Source organism: Heterodontus francisci, chromosome 4 (genome assembly GCF_036365525.1).
Source record: "Heterodontus francisci isolate sHetFra1 chromosome 4, sHetFra1.hap1, whole genome shotgun sequence".
NCBI classification, from domain to species: domain Eukaryota; kingdom Metazoa; phylum Chordata; class Chondrichthyes; order Heterodontiformes; family Heterodontidae; genus Heterodontus; species Heterodontus francisci.
Window position 1 is genome coordinate 65,230,541 of NC_090374.1, and position 18,546 is coordinate 65,249,086.

Genomic DNA, 18,546 nt, shown 5'->3' on the forward strand with positions numbered 1-18,546 from the left:
AAGTCCAGCATCTATGAAATCTTCAGTCTTCCAAAATGAGTCCACTTCCACACTTTAATTGATTCGAGAAATATTTAACAAAAAATGGAAGCTCTTTCATAACAACCTTTATGATCTATTTTAGGTTTTACCTTTAATAGTTGGAAATCAAAAATCAATGGACCTTTTACTCACAAGATGGTGGCAGTGCATCAGAAGCATTTTGTGTGAAATCACATTTTCAGAAATGCCAATACTGAATTGGAGATGGACTGCTTACAACATTATAATTGAGGAATGGAGCAAATGTGTTTAAACTTGAATTTAATCCAAACGTACAAGTGATCAGTGTCAGATTTCCTGTGGACAAGACAGTGAGGATTATAAAGGATCAGTTTTAATTGATCCAATCAGTCATAGATTGTTGACATATTTTTGTGATGGCTAGAAAACTTGTGCTATGATTTTTTTTTCTCTAAACAATGCTTTACATTTGGAAAGAAATTAGAGATCATCTTGTTTCCTAACAAGTTGCCTATTTCAATAATGCCACATAAATTAAGGAACGTAATAGAATAAGATTCTATTTACAGCTAAATCCTTCCAAACTTGAAAAAAATGAAGATGTGAACACTAATCTGGCACACCTACTAGCTCTGCTCTCCGAATTGGTGGAGAAGATTTTCATGGCTGCAGAAGAACTGCCTCAGTAAGTAGCAAAATATGTAGCTGTACATTGTGGACACAAATATATGTAAACATCTCAAATTTGTTAGTATACTGTTATAATGATCTAGACGGAATAGGGCAGTGTGTAAGAGGTCTGACTTCTCCCACCATCGAGAGAGGGAAGGGAGAAGTTGGCTAAGAAGGGCAAAGCCTGAAATATTATGTTGGGTGAGAGTGAAAAAGAAATTGGAGTGTTACAGTTGCTGAATTGTATCATTACAAGTTATTAAGAATACTCTTCTATATGTATAACCATGTTCTTGCCCTCCTTCCATCATGCCCATCTTCAGTTCCCCCTTGAATATGCTAGCTGCTTATCCTCTGTGCCCTGTCAGCATTCTCAGGAAAGCCCACTGACCACCCATTATGACCTCCTTACAGCTGCCCATCATCCTCTTGTCAACCTTTCCACACAGCGTGTTCGCAGGGGCTAACCTTGCAGTCTCCTTTCTGTTCTCACCCCAACCGTCAGTACCCTCTTGGATCTTGTAAGTGAATCAGCAATCACCACCCCTCTCAGTATTTCGCTCCAGAGTGCCCTTGCAATCTATTGCCTTATGTAGATGATTGCATTGATATCTTGGTTTCGACTGAAACTTAGCTCATGGTTGGAAACATCAGCCCCTTATCAAAAACTGTATATATTTTCCACCAACTGCCCTACTCAAACTGCTACAGTGGTAGGTTGACCCTTGCTACCAAGCCATATCTTAGTGTTTCCCCCTACTAGTTTGGTGTCTTCACCTCCTTCAAGCACTTTAGCTTCTTTCACCCTTCGCCTTGCCTTTAAAATTCCTGTTGTCTGCCAACCTCACACTAAATTTCTTCCCAAAATATCCTCCCTTCTTTACTTCAAAACGTTTTTTTTATTGATTTGTGGAATGGCGGCGTCGCTGGCTATACCAGCATTTATTGCTCATCAATAATTGCCGTTGAGAAGGTGGTGGTGAGCCTCCTTCTTGAACCACTGCAGTCCATGTGAGGTAGGTACATCCACAGTGCTGTAAGGAAGGGAGTTCCAAGATATTGGCCCAGTGACAGTGAAGTAACAGTGATATAGTTCCAAGTCAAGGTGATGTGGCTTGGAGGGGTGCTTGCAGGTGGTGGTGTTCCCATGCAACTGCTGCCCTTGTCCTTTGGTGGTCGAGGTCGTGGGTTTGGAAGGTGCTGTCTAAGGAGCCTTGGTGTGTTGTTGCAGTGCATCTTGTGGATGATACACACTACTGCCACTGTGCATCGGTGGTGGAGGGAGTAAATGTTTGTGGATGGGATGCCAAACAAGTGGGTTGCTATGTCCAGGATGGTGAGGAGCTTCTTGGGAGTGTTGTTGGAGCTGCACCCATCCAGGCAAGTGGAGAGTATTCCATCACACTCCTGACCTGTGCCTTGTAAATGGTGGACACGTTTTGGAGAGTCAGGAGGTGAGTTGCTCCCCGCAGAATTCCTAGTCTCTGACTTAAGCTTGTAGCCATGGTATTTATATGGCTACTCCAGTTCAGTTTCTGGTTAATGGTAACTCCCAGGGTGTTAATAGTAAGGGATTCATCAGTGGTAATGACGTTAAATGTCAAGGGGAGCTGGTTAGATTCTCTCGTTTGAGGTAGTCATTGCCTGGATGAATTGTATCTTCTGTGGCATGAATGTTAATTGCCACTTATCTGCCCAAGCCTGGATATTGTCCAGGTGTTGCTGCATTTCTACATCAGTATCTGAGGAGTCGTGAATGGTGCGGAATATTATGCAATCATCAGCTAATATCCCTACTTCTGTCCTTACGATTGATGAAGCAGCTGAAGATGGTTGGCCCTGAGGAACTCCTGCAGTGATGTTCTGAAGCTGAGATGATTTGGCCTCCAACAACCACAACCATCTTCCTTTGCGCTAGGTATGATTCCAACCAGCGGAGTGTTTTCCTCCTGATTCCTATTGACTCCAGTTTTGCTGCAACTTCTTGATGCCGTATTTGGTCGAATGCTGTCTTGATATCAAGGGCAGTCACTCTCACCTCACCTCTGGAGTTTGAGCCAAGGCTGTAATGAGGTCAGGAGCAGAGTGGCCATGGCAGAACCCAAACTGTGTCACTGACGACACCTTCCATCACGTTACTGATCAAGAATAGACTGATGGGGTGGTAATTGGCTGGGTTGGATTTGTCCTGCATTTTGTGTACAGGACATATCTGGGCAATTTTCCACATTGCCGGGTAGATGCCAGTGTTGTAGCTGTACTGGAACAGCTTGGCTAGGGGCGCGGCAAGTTCTGGAGCACAGGTCTTCAGTACTATTCCCGGAATGTTGTCAGGGCCCATAGCCTTTGCAGTATCCAGTGCCTTCAGTCATTTCTTGATATCACGCAGAATGAATCAAATTGGCTGAAGACTAGCATCTGTGATGCTGGGGACTTCAGGAAGAGGCCGAGATGGATCATCCACTCGGCATTTCTGGCTGAAGATTGTTGCAAATGCTTCAGCCTTATCTTTTGCACTGATGTGCTAGGCTCCACCATCATTGAGGATGGGGATATTTGTGGAGCCACCTCCTCCTGTTAGTTAAATAAAAGCAAAATACTGAAGATGCTAAAAATCTGAAATACAAACAAGAAATGCTGGAAATACTCAGCAGGTCTGACAGCATCTGTGGAGAGAGAAGCAGAGTTAACATTTCAGGTCTGTGATCTTTCATCAGGTCATGTTAACTCTGCTTCTCTCTCCTCAGATGCTGCCAGACCTGCTGAGTATTTCCTCCTGTTAGTTGTTTAATTGTCCACCACCATTCACGACTGGATGTGGCAGGACTGCAGAGCTTAGATCTAATCCATTGGTCGTGGGATCGCTTAGCTCTGTCTATCGCATGCTGCTTATGCTGTTTGGCACGCAGGTAGCCCTGGGTCATCGCTTCACCAGGTTGACACCTCATTTTGATTTATGCCTGGTGCTGCTCTTGGCATGTCCTCCTGCACTCTTCATTGAAACAGGGTTGCTCCCCCAGGTTGATGGTAATGGTGGAGTGGGAGATATGCTGGGCTGTGCAGTTACAGATTGTGGTTGAGTACAATTCTGCCGCTGCTGCTGATGGCCCACAGTGCCTCATGGATGCCCAATTTTGAGTTGCTAGATCTGTTAGAAGTCTGTCCCATTTAGCACGGTGGTAATACCACACAACACGATGGAGGGTATCCTCACTGTGAAGGCGGGGCCTTGTCTCCACAAGGACTGTGCGGTGGTCAGTCCTACCAATACTGTCATGGACAGATACATTTGCGACAGGCAGATTGGTGAGAACAAGGTTAAGTATGTATTTTGCCTCGTGTTCGTTCCCTCACCACTTGCCGCAGACTCAGTCTAGCAGCTGTGTGCTTTAGGACTCTGCCAGCTATGGTGCTAGCGAGCCACTCGGTGATGGACATTGAAGTCCCCCACCCAGAGTACATTCTGCATCCTTGCCACCCTTAGTGCTTCCTCCAAGTGCTGTTCAACATGGCGGAGTATTGATTCATCAGCTGAGGGGGCCGCAGTAGGTTGTAATCAGCAGGAGGATTCCTTGCCCATGTTTGACCTGATGCCATGAGACTTCATGGGGTGCGGAATCAATGTTGAGGACTTCCAAGGCATCTCCCTCTCAGCTGTATACCACTGTGCCGCCACCTCTGCTGGGTCTGTCCTGCTGGTGGGATGGGACATACCCGGGGATGGTGATGGCGGTGTCTGGGACATTGCAAGATATGATTCCGTGAGTATGACTATGTCAGGCTGTTGCTTGAGTAATCTGTGGGACAGCTCTCCCAACTTTGGCACATGCCACCAGATGTTAGTAAGGAGGACTTTGCAGGGTCGACAGGGCCAGGCTTGCCATTGTCATTTCCGGTGCCTAAGGCAATGCTGGGTGGTCCGTCTGGTTTCATTCCTTATTGACTTTGTAGCAGTTTGATACAACTGAGTGCTTGTTCAACCATCTCAGAGGGCATTAAGAGCAACCACATTGCTGTGGGTCTGGTGTCACATGTAGGCCAGATCAGGTAAGGACGGCAGATTTCCTTCTCTAAAGGACTCTTCCCACCCCTCTTCAAAAATCCCTACCTACATTCTCACTGTCCTCAAACTATCACCCTATCTCTAATCTGTCTTTACTCTCAAGCCCTTTGCTGTGTTGTTGCCTCCCATATCCATGCCCATCTTTTGTCCAATTCTGAATCTTCCATCAGATCTCCACTCGGTCACAGCTCCAAAAGGCCCTAACCAAAGTTGCAAATTACATCTCGTGACTGTGATGCATTATCCCTCTGTATCCTTCTCCACCTCTGTGCAGCCTTTAACACCATTGACCGCACCATTGTTCTATACCAGAAATCCAGTTGGTGAAGGATTGAACTGGCTCCAGTCTTTACACACTTTTATATTTATTTGCAGAATTACACATTACACCTCCTAACCCAACGTCCACTCTGTAGCACCATAGCTGGCAGAGTCCTAAAGCACATAGCTGTTAGACTGAGTCTGCGGCAAGTGGTGAGGGAACCAACATGAGGCAAAAACATACTTAACCTTGTTCTCACCAATCTGCCTGTCGCAGGTGTATCTGTCCATGACAGTATTGGTAGGATTGACCACCGCACAGTCCTTGTGGAGACAAGGTCCTGAGTTTTAATCTCTATTTATATGGACTCAAGTGAAACCCCATTGAATGCCCACCACCTGCATACAATTAAACACAATTAACAAATTTCCCTCTCCCTCTTTAAATAACAATTATTATTAATATGCACAACCAAAATTTAAAACAAATTAAGTCAAAAACCTCCATATTCTGTACAAAGCATTAGCTTGCAAGACATTCATCCTCTCAAACCCCTAACAATTTCTTAGTAAGTGCATTTCATTTTGTAAAACAATCGTGACAGTTGACTTGCATCCATCCATTTAATTTTGAGATTTTCTTTCTCTCCAGCATTTGATTTAAGCCAGCAAGGTCAATCTGTAATCTTTTCTCACTCACACTTTTCATAGAACCTACATTATACCACAATGAACATTTATCTACGCAACATTCAATGGGTGTCCTATCTTCAATATGCCCCTTGTACTTTATCTCACTCAAAATATTTGACAGATAGAATCCCATATCCACTGTTTAGCAGCAAAAGTACTTTTAACAACCCTTTTTATTTTCTTAACTTTCCAACCTAAAGGACAACATTTGCCATTTTCACCCATAAGCAATATTATGAAACTTGCTGTACTAGAGTTACCATCAGGAAGATTAGCACGTGTAGCATCACTAAAAATGACTAGTTTTGTGTCCTTTGGGTCACTTAAGGATGGGAACTTAAGTATGCATTTCTCCTGATTTAATTTTACTCTTCAACCACACCTGCATCTTTTAGCAGAATGTTTAACTTTGGCAAGTAGGATGAGCAAATTGTCTATGTCACTTTAAGACAGTTTGCTTTTTTTCTTTCTGATTCTTCTCACCTGATGCCATTAATACTTGTCTAACACACTGATGAGGAACATCAGATATTGTTAAGGGGGTACAATAATGCCCTAACTGGGTGAGCTGCAGATCCACTGATTTTCCAAAAATAATTGCCTTATCATATATCAAGTCAAGTTTAATTTGTGCCTTTTTCATAGAAGGATAACGCAACAGTATAGGTATCTCACTGGCATCTGCAATAAGATAGATGAGCTAGTGGCACAAATAGACATAAATGATTTAGATCTAATCGCCATTACAGAGACATGGTTCCAAGGTGACTAAGGTTGGGAAGTACATATTCCAGGGTACACAATATTTCTAAAAGACAGGCAGAATGGAAAAGGAGAAGAAGGAGACCAATGCTGATAAAGGATGACAAAAGGTCATTAGTGAGAAAGGATCTTGGCTCAGAAAATCAGGAAGTAGAATCAGTATGGGTGGAAATTTGGAATAGCAAGGGTCAGAAAACACTTCTGGGAGTAGTTTAAAGGCTCCCTAACAGTAGTTATACCATTGGAAAGAGCATTAAACAAGAAATTATTGGAGCTTGGAACAAAGGCAAGGTAATAATTGTGGGAGACTTTAATCTTCATATAGACTGGACCAATCAAATTGGTAAAGGTGGTCCAGAAGATGATTTTGTACAATGCTTATGTCACAGTTTCCTGGAGCAATATTTTGTGGAACCAACTAGGGAGAAAGCTATTTTGAGATCTAGTATTGTGCAATGCGGCAGGGTTAGTTAGTAATGTCATGCATAGTACAAGATCCACTGGCAAATAGTGATCCGAATACAATTGAATTCCATGTTAAATTTGAAAATGATATACTCCAATCACAAACAAGAATCTTAACCTTAAAGCCAATTACGTAGGTATGCGGGGTGAGCTGTCTAAGGTTGATTGGGTAAATAGACTAAAATGTATGTCAGTAAGTGAACAGTGGGAAACATTTAAAGAAACAATTCAAAATGTTCAATGCTGAGATGTTGTTTCCTCTGGTTGGGGAATCTACAACAAGAGGACACAGTTTCAAGATAAGGGGCCGATCATTTAGGACTGAGATGAGGAGAAATTTCTTCAGTCAAAGGGTTGTGTATCTTTGAAATTCTCTAACCCAAAGGGTTATGGATGCAACATCATTGAATATATTTAAGGCTGAGGTAGACAGATGTTTGTTGTGTCAGGGAATCGAGGTTTATGGGGAGCGGGCAGCAAACTGGAGTTCAAGTTGAAGATCAGCCATGATATTGAATGGCGGAGCAGGCTAGACGGGCCATGTGGTCTACTTCTGCTCCAATTTCTTATCTTCTTGCATACTGTCGAAGCGCAAGCACTATCTAGCATTGCCCAATCGAACGAGTCCACAGCAAACCTATTCATCACAGGACTAAAACTCCTTCTGACCAGTGCAATTTATTCAGATTCATCATTACCTTCATCCTCTTCAGAATTCTCTTCATTATGTGTCATTTTGAGGACCCTGCCTCTCTTCTTTGGGTAGTAAATCACATAATACTACTTATCACACTAGACACACCTATTAAGTAACCCATGGGCATTCCTGGGTTTCATTCACCTTTTATTGCTATTCCAATTCTGTCGTCTTCTATAATAGCCAGATCTGCTAAAGGTGTTTTTTTCCGTCACTCTGCCTGTCGTTAACCCTCCCATTGTATTGATGACTCTGCCCACTATCTGCACCATTTCGAAATCTGGCAATCATTGAGTCTTCTATTCTTGGTGTCACCGTGGAATGTTCCACTTGTTTCATGGAGGCTGAAGGAAATGACTGTCACTTTTCCCAGGATTTTTTTTTTCAGGCAGCAGACATCTAATCCAATAAGGTTTCCCTCTCCAAGAGCTTAGCACAATCCAGCAATTTAAATGCTAGTACTGATCCAGGGATCCTCGAATTGAATTTTGTCAATCTTTTATTCAATTTGTTAAAGTACATGATATTTCCTTGATCGAATGACCATCTGGTTTTCAAAATCTGTCCAAGTCTGACCATGCCACATACAAATTTAACAGATCACAGTTCTTGTAAATTTCATCCAAGAACTCTGATAGAAGATCCAAGCCTTCATCACTATCCAACTGATTGGCATCCATAGAACCATAGAAAAATTACGGCACAGAAGGAGGCCATTCAGCCCATTCATGTCTGTGCCGGCTGAAAAAGATAGCCGCCCAATTGAATCTGACCTTCCAGCACCTGGTCCATAGTCTTGCTGGTAACAGCATTTCAAATGCATGTGTAGATACCTTTGAAAAGAATTAATGGTTTCTGCCTCCACCACCGTTCCTGGCAGTGAATTCCAGGCACCCACCACCCTCTGGGTAAAAAATATTTTCCTCATGTCCCCTCTAATCCCTCTGCAAATCACCTTAAATCTGTGCCCCCTGGTAATTGACCTCTCCTCTAGGGGAAACAGGTCCTTCCTGTGTACTCTATCTAGGCCCCTCATAATTTTGAACAGCTCAATTAAGTCATCCCTCAGCCGCCTATGTTCTAAGGAAAACAACCCTAGCCTATCCAATCTTTCCTCATAGCTGCACGTTTTGAGCACTGGCAACATTCTTGTAAATCTCCTCTGTACTCTCTCGAGCAATTATGTCCTTTCTGTACTGTGGTGACCAGAACTGTATGCAGTACTCCAACTGTGGTCTAACCAGCATTTTATATGGTTCCAGCATTACATCCTTGCTTTTGAATTCTATACCTCGGCCAATAAAGGAAGGCATTCCATATGCCGCCTTCATCACTCTGTCTACCTGTCCTGCCACCTTCAGGGACCTGTGGGCATACACTCCAAGGTCTCTCACCACTTCTACCCCTTTCAGTATCCTCCCGTTTATTGTGTATTCCCTCGCTTTATTTGCCCTCGCCAAATGCATTACTTCACACTTATCTGGGTTGAATTCCATTTGCCACTTTTCCGCCCACTCTACCAAACCACTGATATCATTCTGGAGTCTACGGCTGTCCCATTCACTATCAATTATATGACCAATTTTTGTGTCATCAGCAAATTTCCCAATCATGCCTCCCACATTTAAGTCCAAATCATTAATATGTACCACAACTGCAAGGGACCCAACACTGAGCCCTGTGGAACACCGCTGGAAACAGCTTTCCGTTCACAAAAATATCCGTTGACTACTACCCTTTGTTTCCTGGCCCTGAGCCAATTCTGGATCCAACCTACCACATTCCCCTGTATCCTATGGGCTTTCATTTTACTGACCAATCTGCCACGTGAGAGCTTGTCAAGTGCCTTATTAAAGTCCATGTAGACCCAATCCACTGCTCTCATCAATCCTTCTTGTCACTTACTCAAAAAACTCAATTAAGTTAGTAAGACATGACCTTCCCTTAACAAATTCATTCTGTCTATCCCTAATTAATCTATGCCTTTCTAAGTGGCAGTTTATCCTGTCCCTCAGAATAGATTCTAACAGATTACCCACCACCAAGGTCAGACTGACCGGTCTATAATTATTTGGCCAATCCCCTGCACCCTTTTTAAACAATGATACAATGTTCGCAGACCTCCAATTGTCTGGTACCTCTCCTGTATCTAATGAGGATTTGAAAATGATCCTCAGCGCATTTGCTATTTCTTCCCTGGCTTCCTTTAATAACCTGGGATGCAGTCCATCTGGCCCTGGCGATTTATCCACTTTCAAGGTGTCAGACCCTCTAGTACTTCCCCTCTCATTATGCTTATTGTCAGGCAAACCCCACCTGCCAAGACTGAGGCACACATTATTTTGCCACGTGAACATTAAAACTTAAAATAGCAAGCCCTGACCGGAAAGACATTTCCGTGGTAACAGACAATGTTGAAGTAATGGGGATCCAGCAGTGGCTTCTCCAATTCACAGAAGTGGCCAAACCAGTTCTAGTCACATGTCTAGTTGGCTGGAGCTTTTGGATTTGAACCTCCAACAAAGGATGTTGAAAAGACTGTTCCAGATAAGGAACTAGTCACATGACTAACCTGCAGGGCAACCTGGGAGTCTTTTTTTGAATTTGAACTCCCATCAAAGGAATTTGAACTCTGACAAAGCCGTGTGCTCATGGAGTAAACATCTCTCCTGCAACCGAAGCAAGAATTACAGCCTCTCCTGTCTGCCTGCCTTCATCTCTTCCCAAGGAACTGAATCTCATGAAAACACGTGAAACTCAAAGAGAAGGGTTTGCCACGTGAACAAAGTTTTTAAGGTTAGTGGACCCCAACGATTCACAAGACCATAGCTTCAATCAAGGACTACAGCAAGCTCGAGAAACAGTAACAAGATATTGCCTTAAACTTTCCTACTTGTCTTTTTTCTTCCCTTTTCTATTCATATCTGCATGTTTATATCGCGTGTGCATGCTAGCATGAGCACGTCGTTTATCCGTAGGCGTGAACCATATTAGAGTTTACGGTTTTAATTTCCTCTTTCTGCTTTAAACCAAAGAAAGCCTGTGTGTACTCAGTCCTTTGCCTTATAATTGGAAACTGTGAACACGGATTCACAAAAAGGGGAGCTCAAAACATTTAAAATTAAACCCTGTTACAATAAAACCAGGTAAAGACAGCCAAAGACCCCTAGACACATTGCTCACCTGGTCATAACATTATCGTATCTAATATTTCACACTCCTCTTAACTACAATGTCTACATCAACCCTCTCCTTTGTGAAGACAGACAAAAAACTTATCAAGAACCCTGCCCACATGTTCTGCATCCACGCATAAGTTCCCTTGTACATCTCTGATAGGGCCTACCCTTTCCTTAGTTATCCTCTTGCTCTTAATGTACTGATAAAACATTTTTGAGTTTTCCTTGATTTTACCTGCCAATAATTTTTCATGTCCTCTCTTTGCTTTTCTAATTTCCTTTTTTCCTTCACCCCTGCACTTTCCATGCTCCTCTAGGCTTTCTAAAGTATGAAGATTTTTTGTGATCGTCATAAGCTTTCTTTTTCTGCTTTAACTTACCCTGTAAGCTTCTAGATAAGCAGGGGGCTCTAGATTTGGCAGTACCACCCTTTATCTTAGTGGGGACATGCCTACACTGTGCCTGTAGTATCTTGCTTTTGAATGCCTCCCACTGGTTTGCCACTGATTTTCCTTCAAGTAGCTGTATCCAGTCCAGTTTCACCAGGCCACCTCTGTTTCTTAAAATCTGCCTTCTCCCAATTTAGAACTTTTATCTTTGTCCTTTTCCATGATTATGCGAAAACTTACCGTATTATGATCACTATCTCCAAAATGTTACTTCCTCCACTTGCCCAGCTTCATTACTGAAGTTTAAATCTAGAATTGCGCCCCCTCTCGTTGGGCTTGTTACATGCTGGTTAAATAAGTTCTCTTGAATTCAGTTCAAGAATTTTGTCCCCTCCATGCTCTTCACAATGTTTGTATCCCAGTTGATATTGGGTAGTTCAAATCCCCAACTATTATTGTCCTATAGTTTTTGCACTCAGAAATATGCCGACATATTTGTTCTTCTACCTCCCTCTCACTATTTGGGGGTCTGTAGTACACTCCTAGTAGTATGGCTGTCGCTTATTTTATTTCTGAGCTCCACCCATACGGCCTCATTTGATGATTCATTTAGTATATCATCCTTCCTCAAAGCTGTTATCGGTTCCTTTACTAATAATGCTACACCCCCTCCTTTTTTTATCCCTTTTTCTATCCTGCCTGAAAACTCTATATCCAGGGATGTTGAGTCGCCATTCTTGCCCCTCTTTAAGCCAAGTTTCCGTTATAGCAACGATATTGTATTGCCATCCAGCTCACAAAATAATTTTTTCTGATTTTAGTTATGGTAGGAAGCAATAGCACCCAGGCCATACGTTGTTTCCCCTTTGTTAAAGATGTAAACCCATGTCCACATATCCACTTCATTCTTCCATTTGTCATTTGGTTCAAACTCTGAGAACATCGGAGGGTAATCGTACCCCAACAATTAGCACTTAATTTCTGTGTTTTTTCACAATGTCTACTAGAATTGTAGTTTTCTGTCTGACTTTCTTTTCGCTTCCAGCCTTCACCTGTAGGCAACCATCCTCTGTTACCATGCTGTATTCCTTGGTGATGTCATCTGCACACATGGGGCCAGTTTGAGCACTATTTCACTACCACCTCTCTCATTCCCCGCAATGCCTTTTGTCAGGTTGCTTGTCCAACATCTAGTCTTGGATGAATCACCATTTCCTCCAGCTAAATGTTCTGAAGAACCAACCCGAACTCCATGTCATTACTGCTGATGCCATCTCCCTCTCTGGCCACTGTCTTGGGCTGAACCAGACTGTTGGTTGCCTTAGCTTGTTTCCCTCTGAACTGAAATTCCAACTCTATATCCTTTCTGCTGCAAAGACGGCCTACTTCCATCTCAATAACATTGTCAATGTCTGCTCCTGTATCCGCCCATCTACCGCTTAAACCATCATCCATGCTTTTGTCATTCTAGTGCTCGCTTGGCCAGCTAGCATCCTCAGCCCTTCATAAATTTCTTCAGCTTATCCAAAACTCTGTTGCTTTATCTTATCCCACACTATTTCAAGCTCATCCATGTCGTTGCTAACCGACATAGCTTCCAGCCCACAACACCTCAAACTGGAAGATGTATTTGTAGAATGCTTACCTGACAGTTTCCTGGAACAATACATTGTGAAACCAACTAGCAATAAAGCTATTTTAGATCTAGTATTGTGAAATGAAGCTGGATTAATTAGTAATGTTATGGTAAAAGCCATTGGGGAAAAAGTGATCACGATACTGCTGAATTCCATATTAAATTATAAAGTGACATACTGCTGTTCCAAAACAAGAATTTTAAACAAAACCAATTACACAGGTATGAGGGGAGAGCTGGCTAAGATTGATTGGATAAATAGATGAAAAGGTATAGCGGTAAATAAACATTGGGAAACATTTAAAGAAACAATTCAAAATGTTCAACAAAAATATGTCCATTAAAAAACAAAAACTCAGCAAGATACATTCATCTGTGGCTGACTTAGGAAGTTAAGGATAGTATTAGATCAAAAGAGGCTAATAATGTGGCAAAGAATTGTAGTAAGGCTGAGGATTGGGAGTGTTTTATAACCAGCAAAGGGCAACCATAAAGTTGATAAAATGGGAAAAAATAGAATGAGAATAAACTAGCCAGGAACATAAAAACAGATTGTAAGAGCTTTTACAAGTATATAAAAAAGAAGAGTAGCTAAAGTAAATGTTGGTCGCTTAAAGGCAGAGGCAGGAGAAATTATCATGGGGAATGAAGAAATAGCAGAGAACGAGGCACAAAATATTTGTTCAGTCTTCACAGTAAAGCCTGGCTCGGGTATAGAATTAAAACCCGACCCAACAACAGCCAATCTGAACCCGACCCGGGCCAGAGTCCTTGAATTTTTTTAAATGCCCGACCTGACCCGAAAATAACATATTATTGAAACAGGAAAAAAAATTGTAGATCAAAACAAAAACAATACGAAACAAAACAGTACAGTCCAACCTGACCTGAGCCCGAATGCTGGACCAGAATACAGACCCGACCCGACACATGTAGTCGGGTTTGTCAGGTTCGGGTCGGGTAGCCAGGCTTTACTTCACAGTACAAATTACATAACAGAAATAGGAGGTAACCCAGGGGCTAATAAGACTGAGGCAATTAAGGTAATTAATATCAACAGAAAAAAAGTATTGCAGAAACTTAAGGGACTAAAATCCGACAAATCCCCAGGATGTGATGGTCTGTGCCCTAGGGCTGTAAAAGAATTAGCTACAGAGATAGTGGATGCACTGGTTATTATTTTCCAAAATTCCCTGGATTGTAAAATGGTCCCAGCAATTAGAAGTTAGCAAATGTGACACTGCTTTACAAGAAAGGAGGGAGAGAGAAAAGGGAGCTACAGGCCAGTTAACCTGACATCAGTCAATGGGAAAATGCTTGAATCTATTAAGGCAGTCTTAACAATGCACTTAGAAAATGATAGTATTTCCCAACTGAGTTATGCATTTGGAGTATGGGAAAGATATGAGAATGAAGAAAAAGTAACCCGCAAGAGGGATCGCCTTCATTCCTCATATTGTGATCCATTTCATTCACTATTTCAGGGTAAAGCAAAACAACTGAAAGCTCCACCTGGGAAGGGGCAGTGCTTTTATGCAGCATAGAAAGGAAAAGGGTCACAAAGATTATGTTGTAGGTGTTCAATGTTTCTTAAAAGCACATTTTTTCATGTGATTTTCTATGATTGCCTAGGATGACTCTTACAGAATGCTTTTGATTGAAGAATGAAGTCAATATTCATTATCTTTCTATATTCTATTTGATGAGGATTGAATAATAAGGATCGTAGACATGAAGTTGTTCACCTCTCCGTGAGTGGGATAAATTTTGTATCCAGTGGCTTGATGCAATTTATTCTGTTGAAAGTCAAAGCACTTATGCTATGATTGTCAACTTCTGCATCCAAAAGAAATGAATATAGTCACTGAATGTAACACTGTGATACATCACCAATTTCCAGAGCATGTAAAATTGCATACTTTGATTTTTAAATATGGTTTTTTGAACTGCATGATCTTTTGGTAAATTCTTGATATGTTCCAATGTATTGTATTTCCACAGGGCTTTAAGGCATATTTATGGATGTTTACAAAAATCTGTTCAGCAGAAATGGCCGAAAAATCCCACAATGAGAACTAGAGTTGTGAGGTAAAACATTTTTGTGATTCATTGTTTCAGATGGCTATTTTGCATTGTTGTTTTTTTGATTGAGCAGTAGGTTAGCAGCAATAATTTGCACCCTGTTTTGGAAAATAACCTAAATTACAGAATATTATCTACACTGGACAGCATTCTCAGGTCTGTCAAAAAATTCATTGCCTTGTAACTTTCGTAGCCGGAAAATTGTGATTAACTCTTTAGAGTCATATTTATTGTGATGGATGTTGTTCTGATCTTTCTGCATTTGGGCATGGACTGCTTCATTGTCTGAGGATTTGCAAATGGAGCTGAACATTTTGCAATCATCAGCGAGCCTTATGCTGGAGGGAATTTCTCTGAAGTAGCTGAAGACCGTTAGTCCTAGGATGCTGCCATGAGGAACCCCCGCATAAAATTACTAAATATTAATTCCCAAAGTTAATGGTATCTCTAACCTAAAAAAAAAGTTGCATCTGAGTTACATTTTTCTTTCAAGCTAGTTGAGAAATAATAATTGAAGCACAGTGGTGCAGTGGTTAGCACCGCAGCCTCACAGCTCCAGCGACCCGGGTTCAGTTCTGGGTACTGCCTGTGCGGAGTTTGCAAGTTCTCCCTGTGACCGAGTGGGTTTCCGCCGGGTGCTCCGGTTTCCTCCCACAGCCAAAGACTTGCAGGGTGATAGGTAAATTGACTATTGTAAATTGCCCCTAGTGTAGGTAGGTAGGAGAATTGAGGGAAGGTGGGGATGTGGTAGGGAATATGGGGTTAATGTAGGGTTAGTATAAATGGGTGGTTGTTGGTCGGCACAGACTCGGTGGGCCGAAGGGCCTGTTTCAGTGCTGTATCTCTATTTAAAAAAATATATATATATATTTTATTATCCTAACACTCATGAACATCATTTTAAACAGTCTCTCAATATTTTTGCTCATTTTAACTTGTGTTTAATTCATTTTCTGGATGTGGATGTCTCCATTCATATGATGAAGGTGCTTCCAAGATCGTGTTAACCTGATAAAATCACAGCCATACATGTCCAAGTAAGGATGTGCCTTAAATAGGAACTTGAAGGTGATGGTGTTCCCTTGTAGCTGCTGCCCTGCATGGCAGAGGTCATGGTTTTGGGAAGTGCTGCCAAAGCAGCCTTGGCAAGTTACTGGTGTGCATTCTGCACATAGTACCCATTTCAGCTGTAGTTTGTTGTTGGTGGAGGGGGTGAATGTTGAAGCTAGTGGATGAGCTGCTGAACAAGTGGATCGCTTTGTTCTGGATCATGTCAAGCATCTTGAGTACTGTTGCAGCTGCATTACACAGGTGTTATGAACGTGCTTCTATTATTTGTAATTTTTTTTTGAGGATTCATGTGTTAGGATTGTGGAGATGGATTCATTGGAGAACTGATGTAATTCCACATATGTTGGACTTTGCTTTTTTAAAAGAGGTCGCTGGAAGGACACTTGAGGTCTTGTTCGAAAACAACCTTTACTGGAAGTCGCATGCCTTAAGCTTAATAAACAACAGAAACCTTGGTGACTGGGGGGCGATGTTTACAGAGAAGTGACATGTCACGATTTATGAGGGTCAGGAGGTTCTGACTTGCGGTTTGATTTTGCTTTGGAGATATTTTGGTTCAGTTGGGGTGTGGACTGTGTTTGAAAGCAGTTGGAGATCAACCTACCAAGAGAGAAACACCCAGCTTTCCTCGTTCCTCTTGTCTCTGTGAAATGCTGCATTTCTCCTGAGAAGCTCCTAAAAGCTTGCCAGATTAATTCTTCATGTCGCTTGAAAAGGACTACCAGTGACCTGGCTACATGTACTTGGATGCCAGACTGTATGCCATTTTGGGACACAACATAGCTCATCTGTTTTCTTCAAGAGTTAACTAGTATTTGGCCAAAATATTTTTTTTTAAACTCTGCAGAGAAAATCTCTTATTTTTCAGTTCACTGGTTGGGGGGGAGGGGTGGTGGGGTGTGTATGAGGGGCTAAGGTAAAAAGGGAACTTGCATATTTCAAACAGTGTGTTAATGCTTTGCTTCATTACTGGATAAGTCTTGTTTTATAATCTAATAGTTTTGTTGTTTGTTAAAGAAACTTTGTGTTTTTTGGGGGGGTAAAGAGTGGATTATATCAGTAACTGGGTAAACACAAATATATGTTGTGACTTGTGGAGAAAGGGAACTGGAAAAGACAGTGCATTCCTCACGCCTTGGTCATAACACAGGCAAGTGGAGAATATTCCATCTCACTCCTGACTTGCGTCTTGTTGGCGAGGCTTTGAGGAGCTGAGAGTCCAGCCACTAGATGCAGAAGCCATAACATTTACGTGTCTGGTTCAGTTGAGTTTCTGGTCAATGATAGTCCCCAGGATATTGATTTTAATCACTCTACCTTTTGGCAGCCATGGAACCTTAGTTGTTACAAGGATGATCAATAGCTGAAAGTTTAAGAAGCTGTTTGAGACTAGGAAACTGGATTCATCAGAACATACCTTGTGAAGAGTGCAAATATACGAATACACCCAAGATTTCTCTTAGCTTCAGGTTCAGCTATTTAAACAGCATTCATGTTGGTCTTGTTACCCTTTTTTTCCTCAGTATAAAATACTTTACACCTGTTCATGATAACTTGCATCTGCCACTGTTCACTTTCATATCTTGCCATCTCATTTTGTAGTCCTTGGATGCCTCCTCGGGTTCAATTATGCTTTTCTCTCCTCCTCTTAGTTTGCTATAGTCTGCAGATTTAACCAATTTCGATTGAACTTTTGAATTTGTTAGTATATTAACACTGATAACAAAAGGCTTCTACTTCAAAGTCCTAACAAGTACCCTTCAGCAAATATTTTTAATCCCAATTTTAACCTCCAAAACCCACTGCATTAAGCTGAACTAGAATTTGAAGAGATTGAAAAATGAGAGTACATTGACTCACTATTTTGTCAATTTGCTACATGCACTTAGAGGAAAGTACTTTCATTAGATAGAGTCATAGAGTTATACAGCATAGAAACAGGCCCTTCGGCCCATTTTGTCTGTGCTAGCCATCAAGCACAGATCTATTCTAATCCCATTTTCCAGCAGTTGGGCTGTAGCCTTTTATGCTATGGTGTTTCAAGTGCTCATCTAAATACTACTAAATATTGTGAGGGTTCCTGCCTCTACCACCCCTTCGGGCAGTGTGTTCCAGATTCCAACCACCCTCTGGGTGAAAATATTTTTCTTTAAATCCCCTCTAAACCTCCTGCCTCTTACCTTAAGTCTATGCCCCCTGGTTATTGACACTTCAGCTAAGGGAAGAAGTTTCTTCCTATCTACCCTGTCTATGCCCCTCAACATTTTGTATACCTCAATCATGTCCCCCCTCAGCCTTCTCTGCTCTAAGGAAAACAACCCTAGCCTATCCAGTCTCTCTCCATAGCTGAAATGCTCCAGCCCAGGCAACATCCTGATGAATCTCCTCTGCACCCTCTCCAGTGCAATCACATCCTTCCTATAGTGTGGCAACCAGAACTGTACACAGTACTCCAACTGTTGCCTAATTAGCGTTTTATACAGCTCCATCATAACCTCCCTGCTCTTATGTCTCGGCTAATAAAGGCAAGTATCCCATATGCCTTCCTAACCACCTTATCTACCTGTGCTGTT

The 18,546-nt window shown here is 41.9% G+C and overlaps 1 protein-coding gene across 1 annotated transcript in view; it reads left to right on the top strand.

The window, feature by feature from the left end:
* rasa1a (RAS p21 protein activator (GTPase activating protein) 1a) overlaps nt 1-18,546 on the top strand; it is a 268,303-nt gene that overhangs the window by 216,405 nt on the left and 33,352 nt on the right. The window contains exons 19-20 of the mRNA XM_068029646.1: nt 573-688; nt 14,822-14,908. Coding sequence (XP_067885747.1) covers nt 573-688; nt 14,822-14,908 — 203 coding nt within the window. The remainder of the gene's footprint in view (nt 1-572; nt 689-14,821; nt 14,909-18,546) is intronic.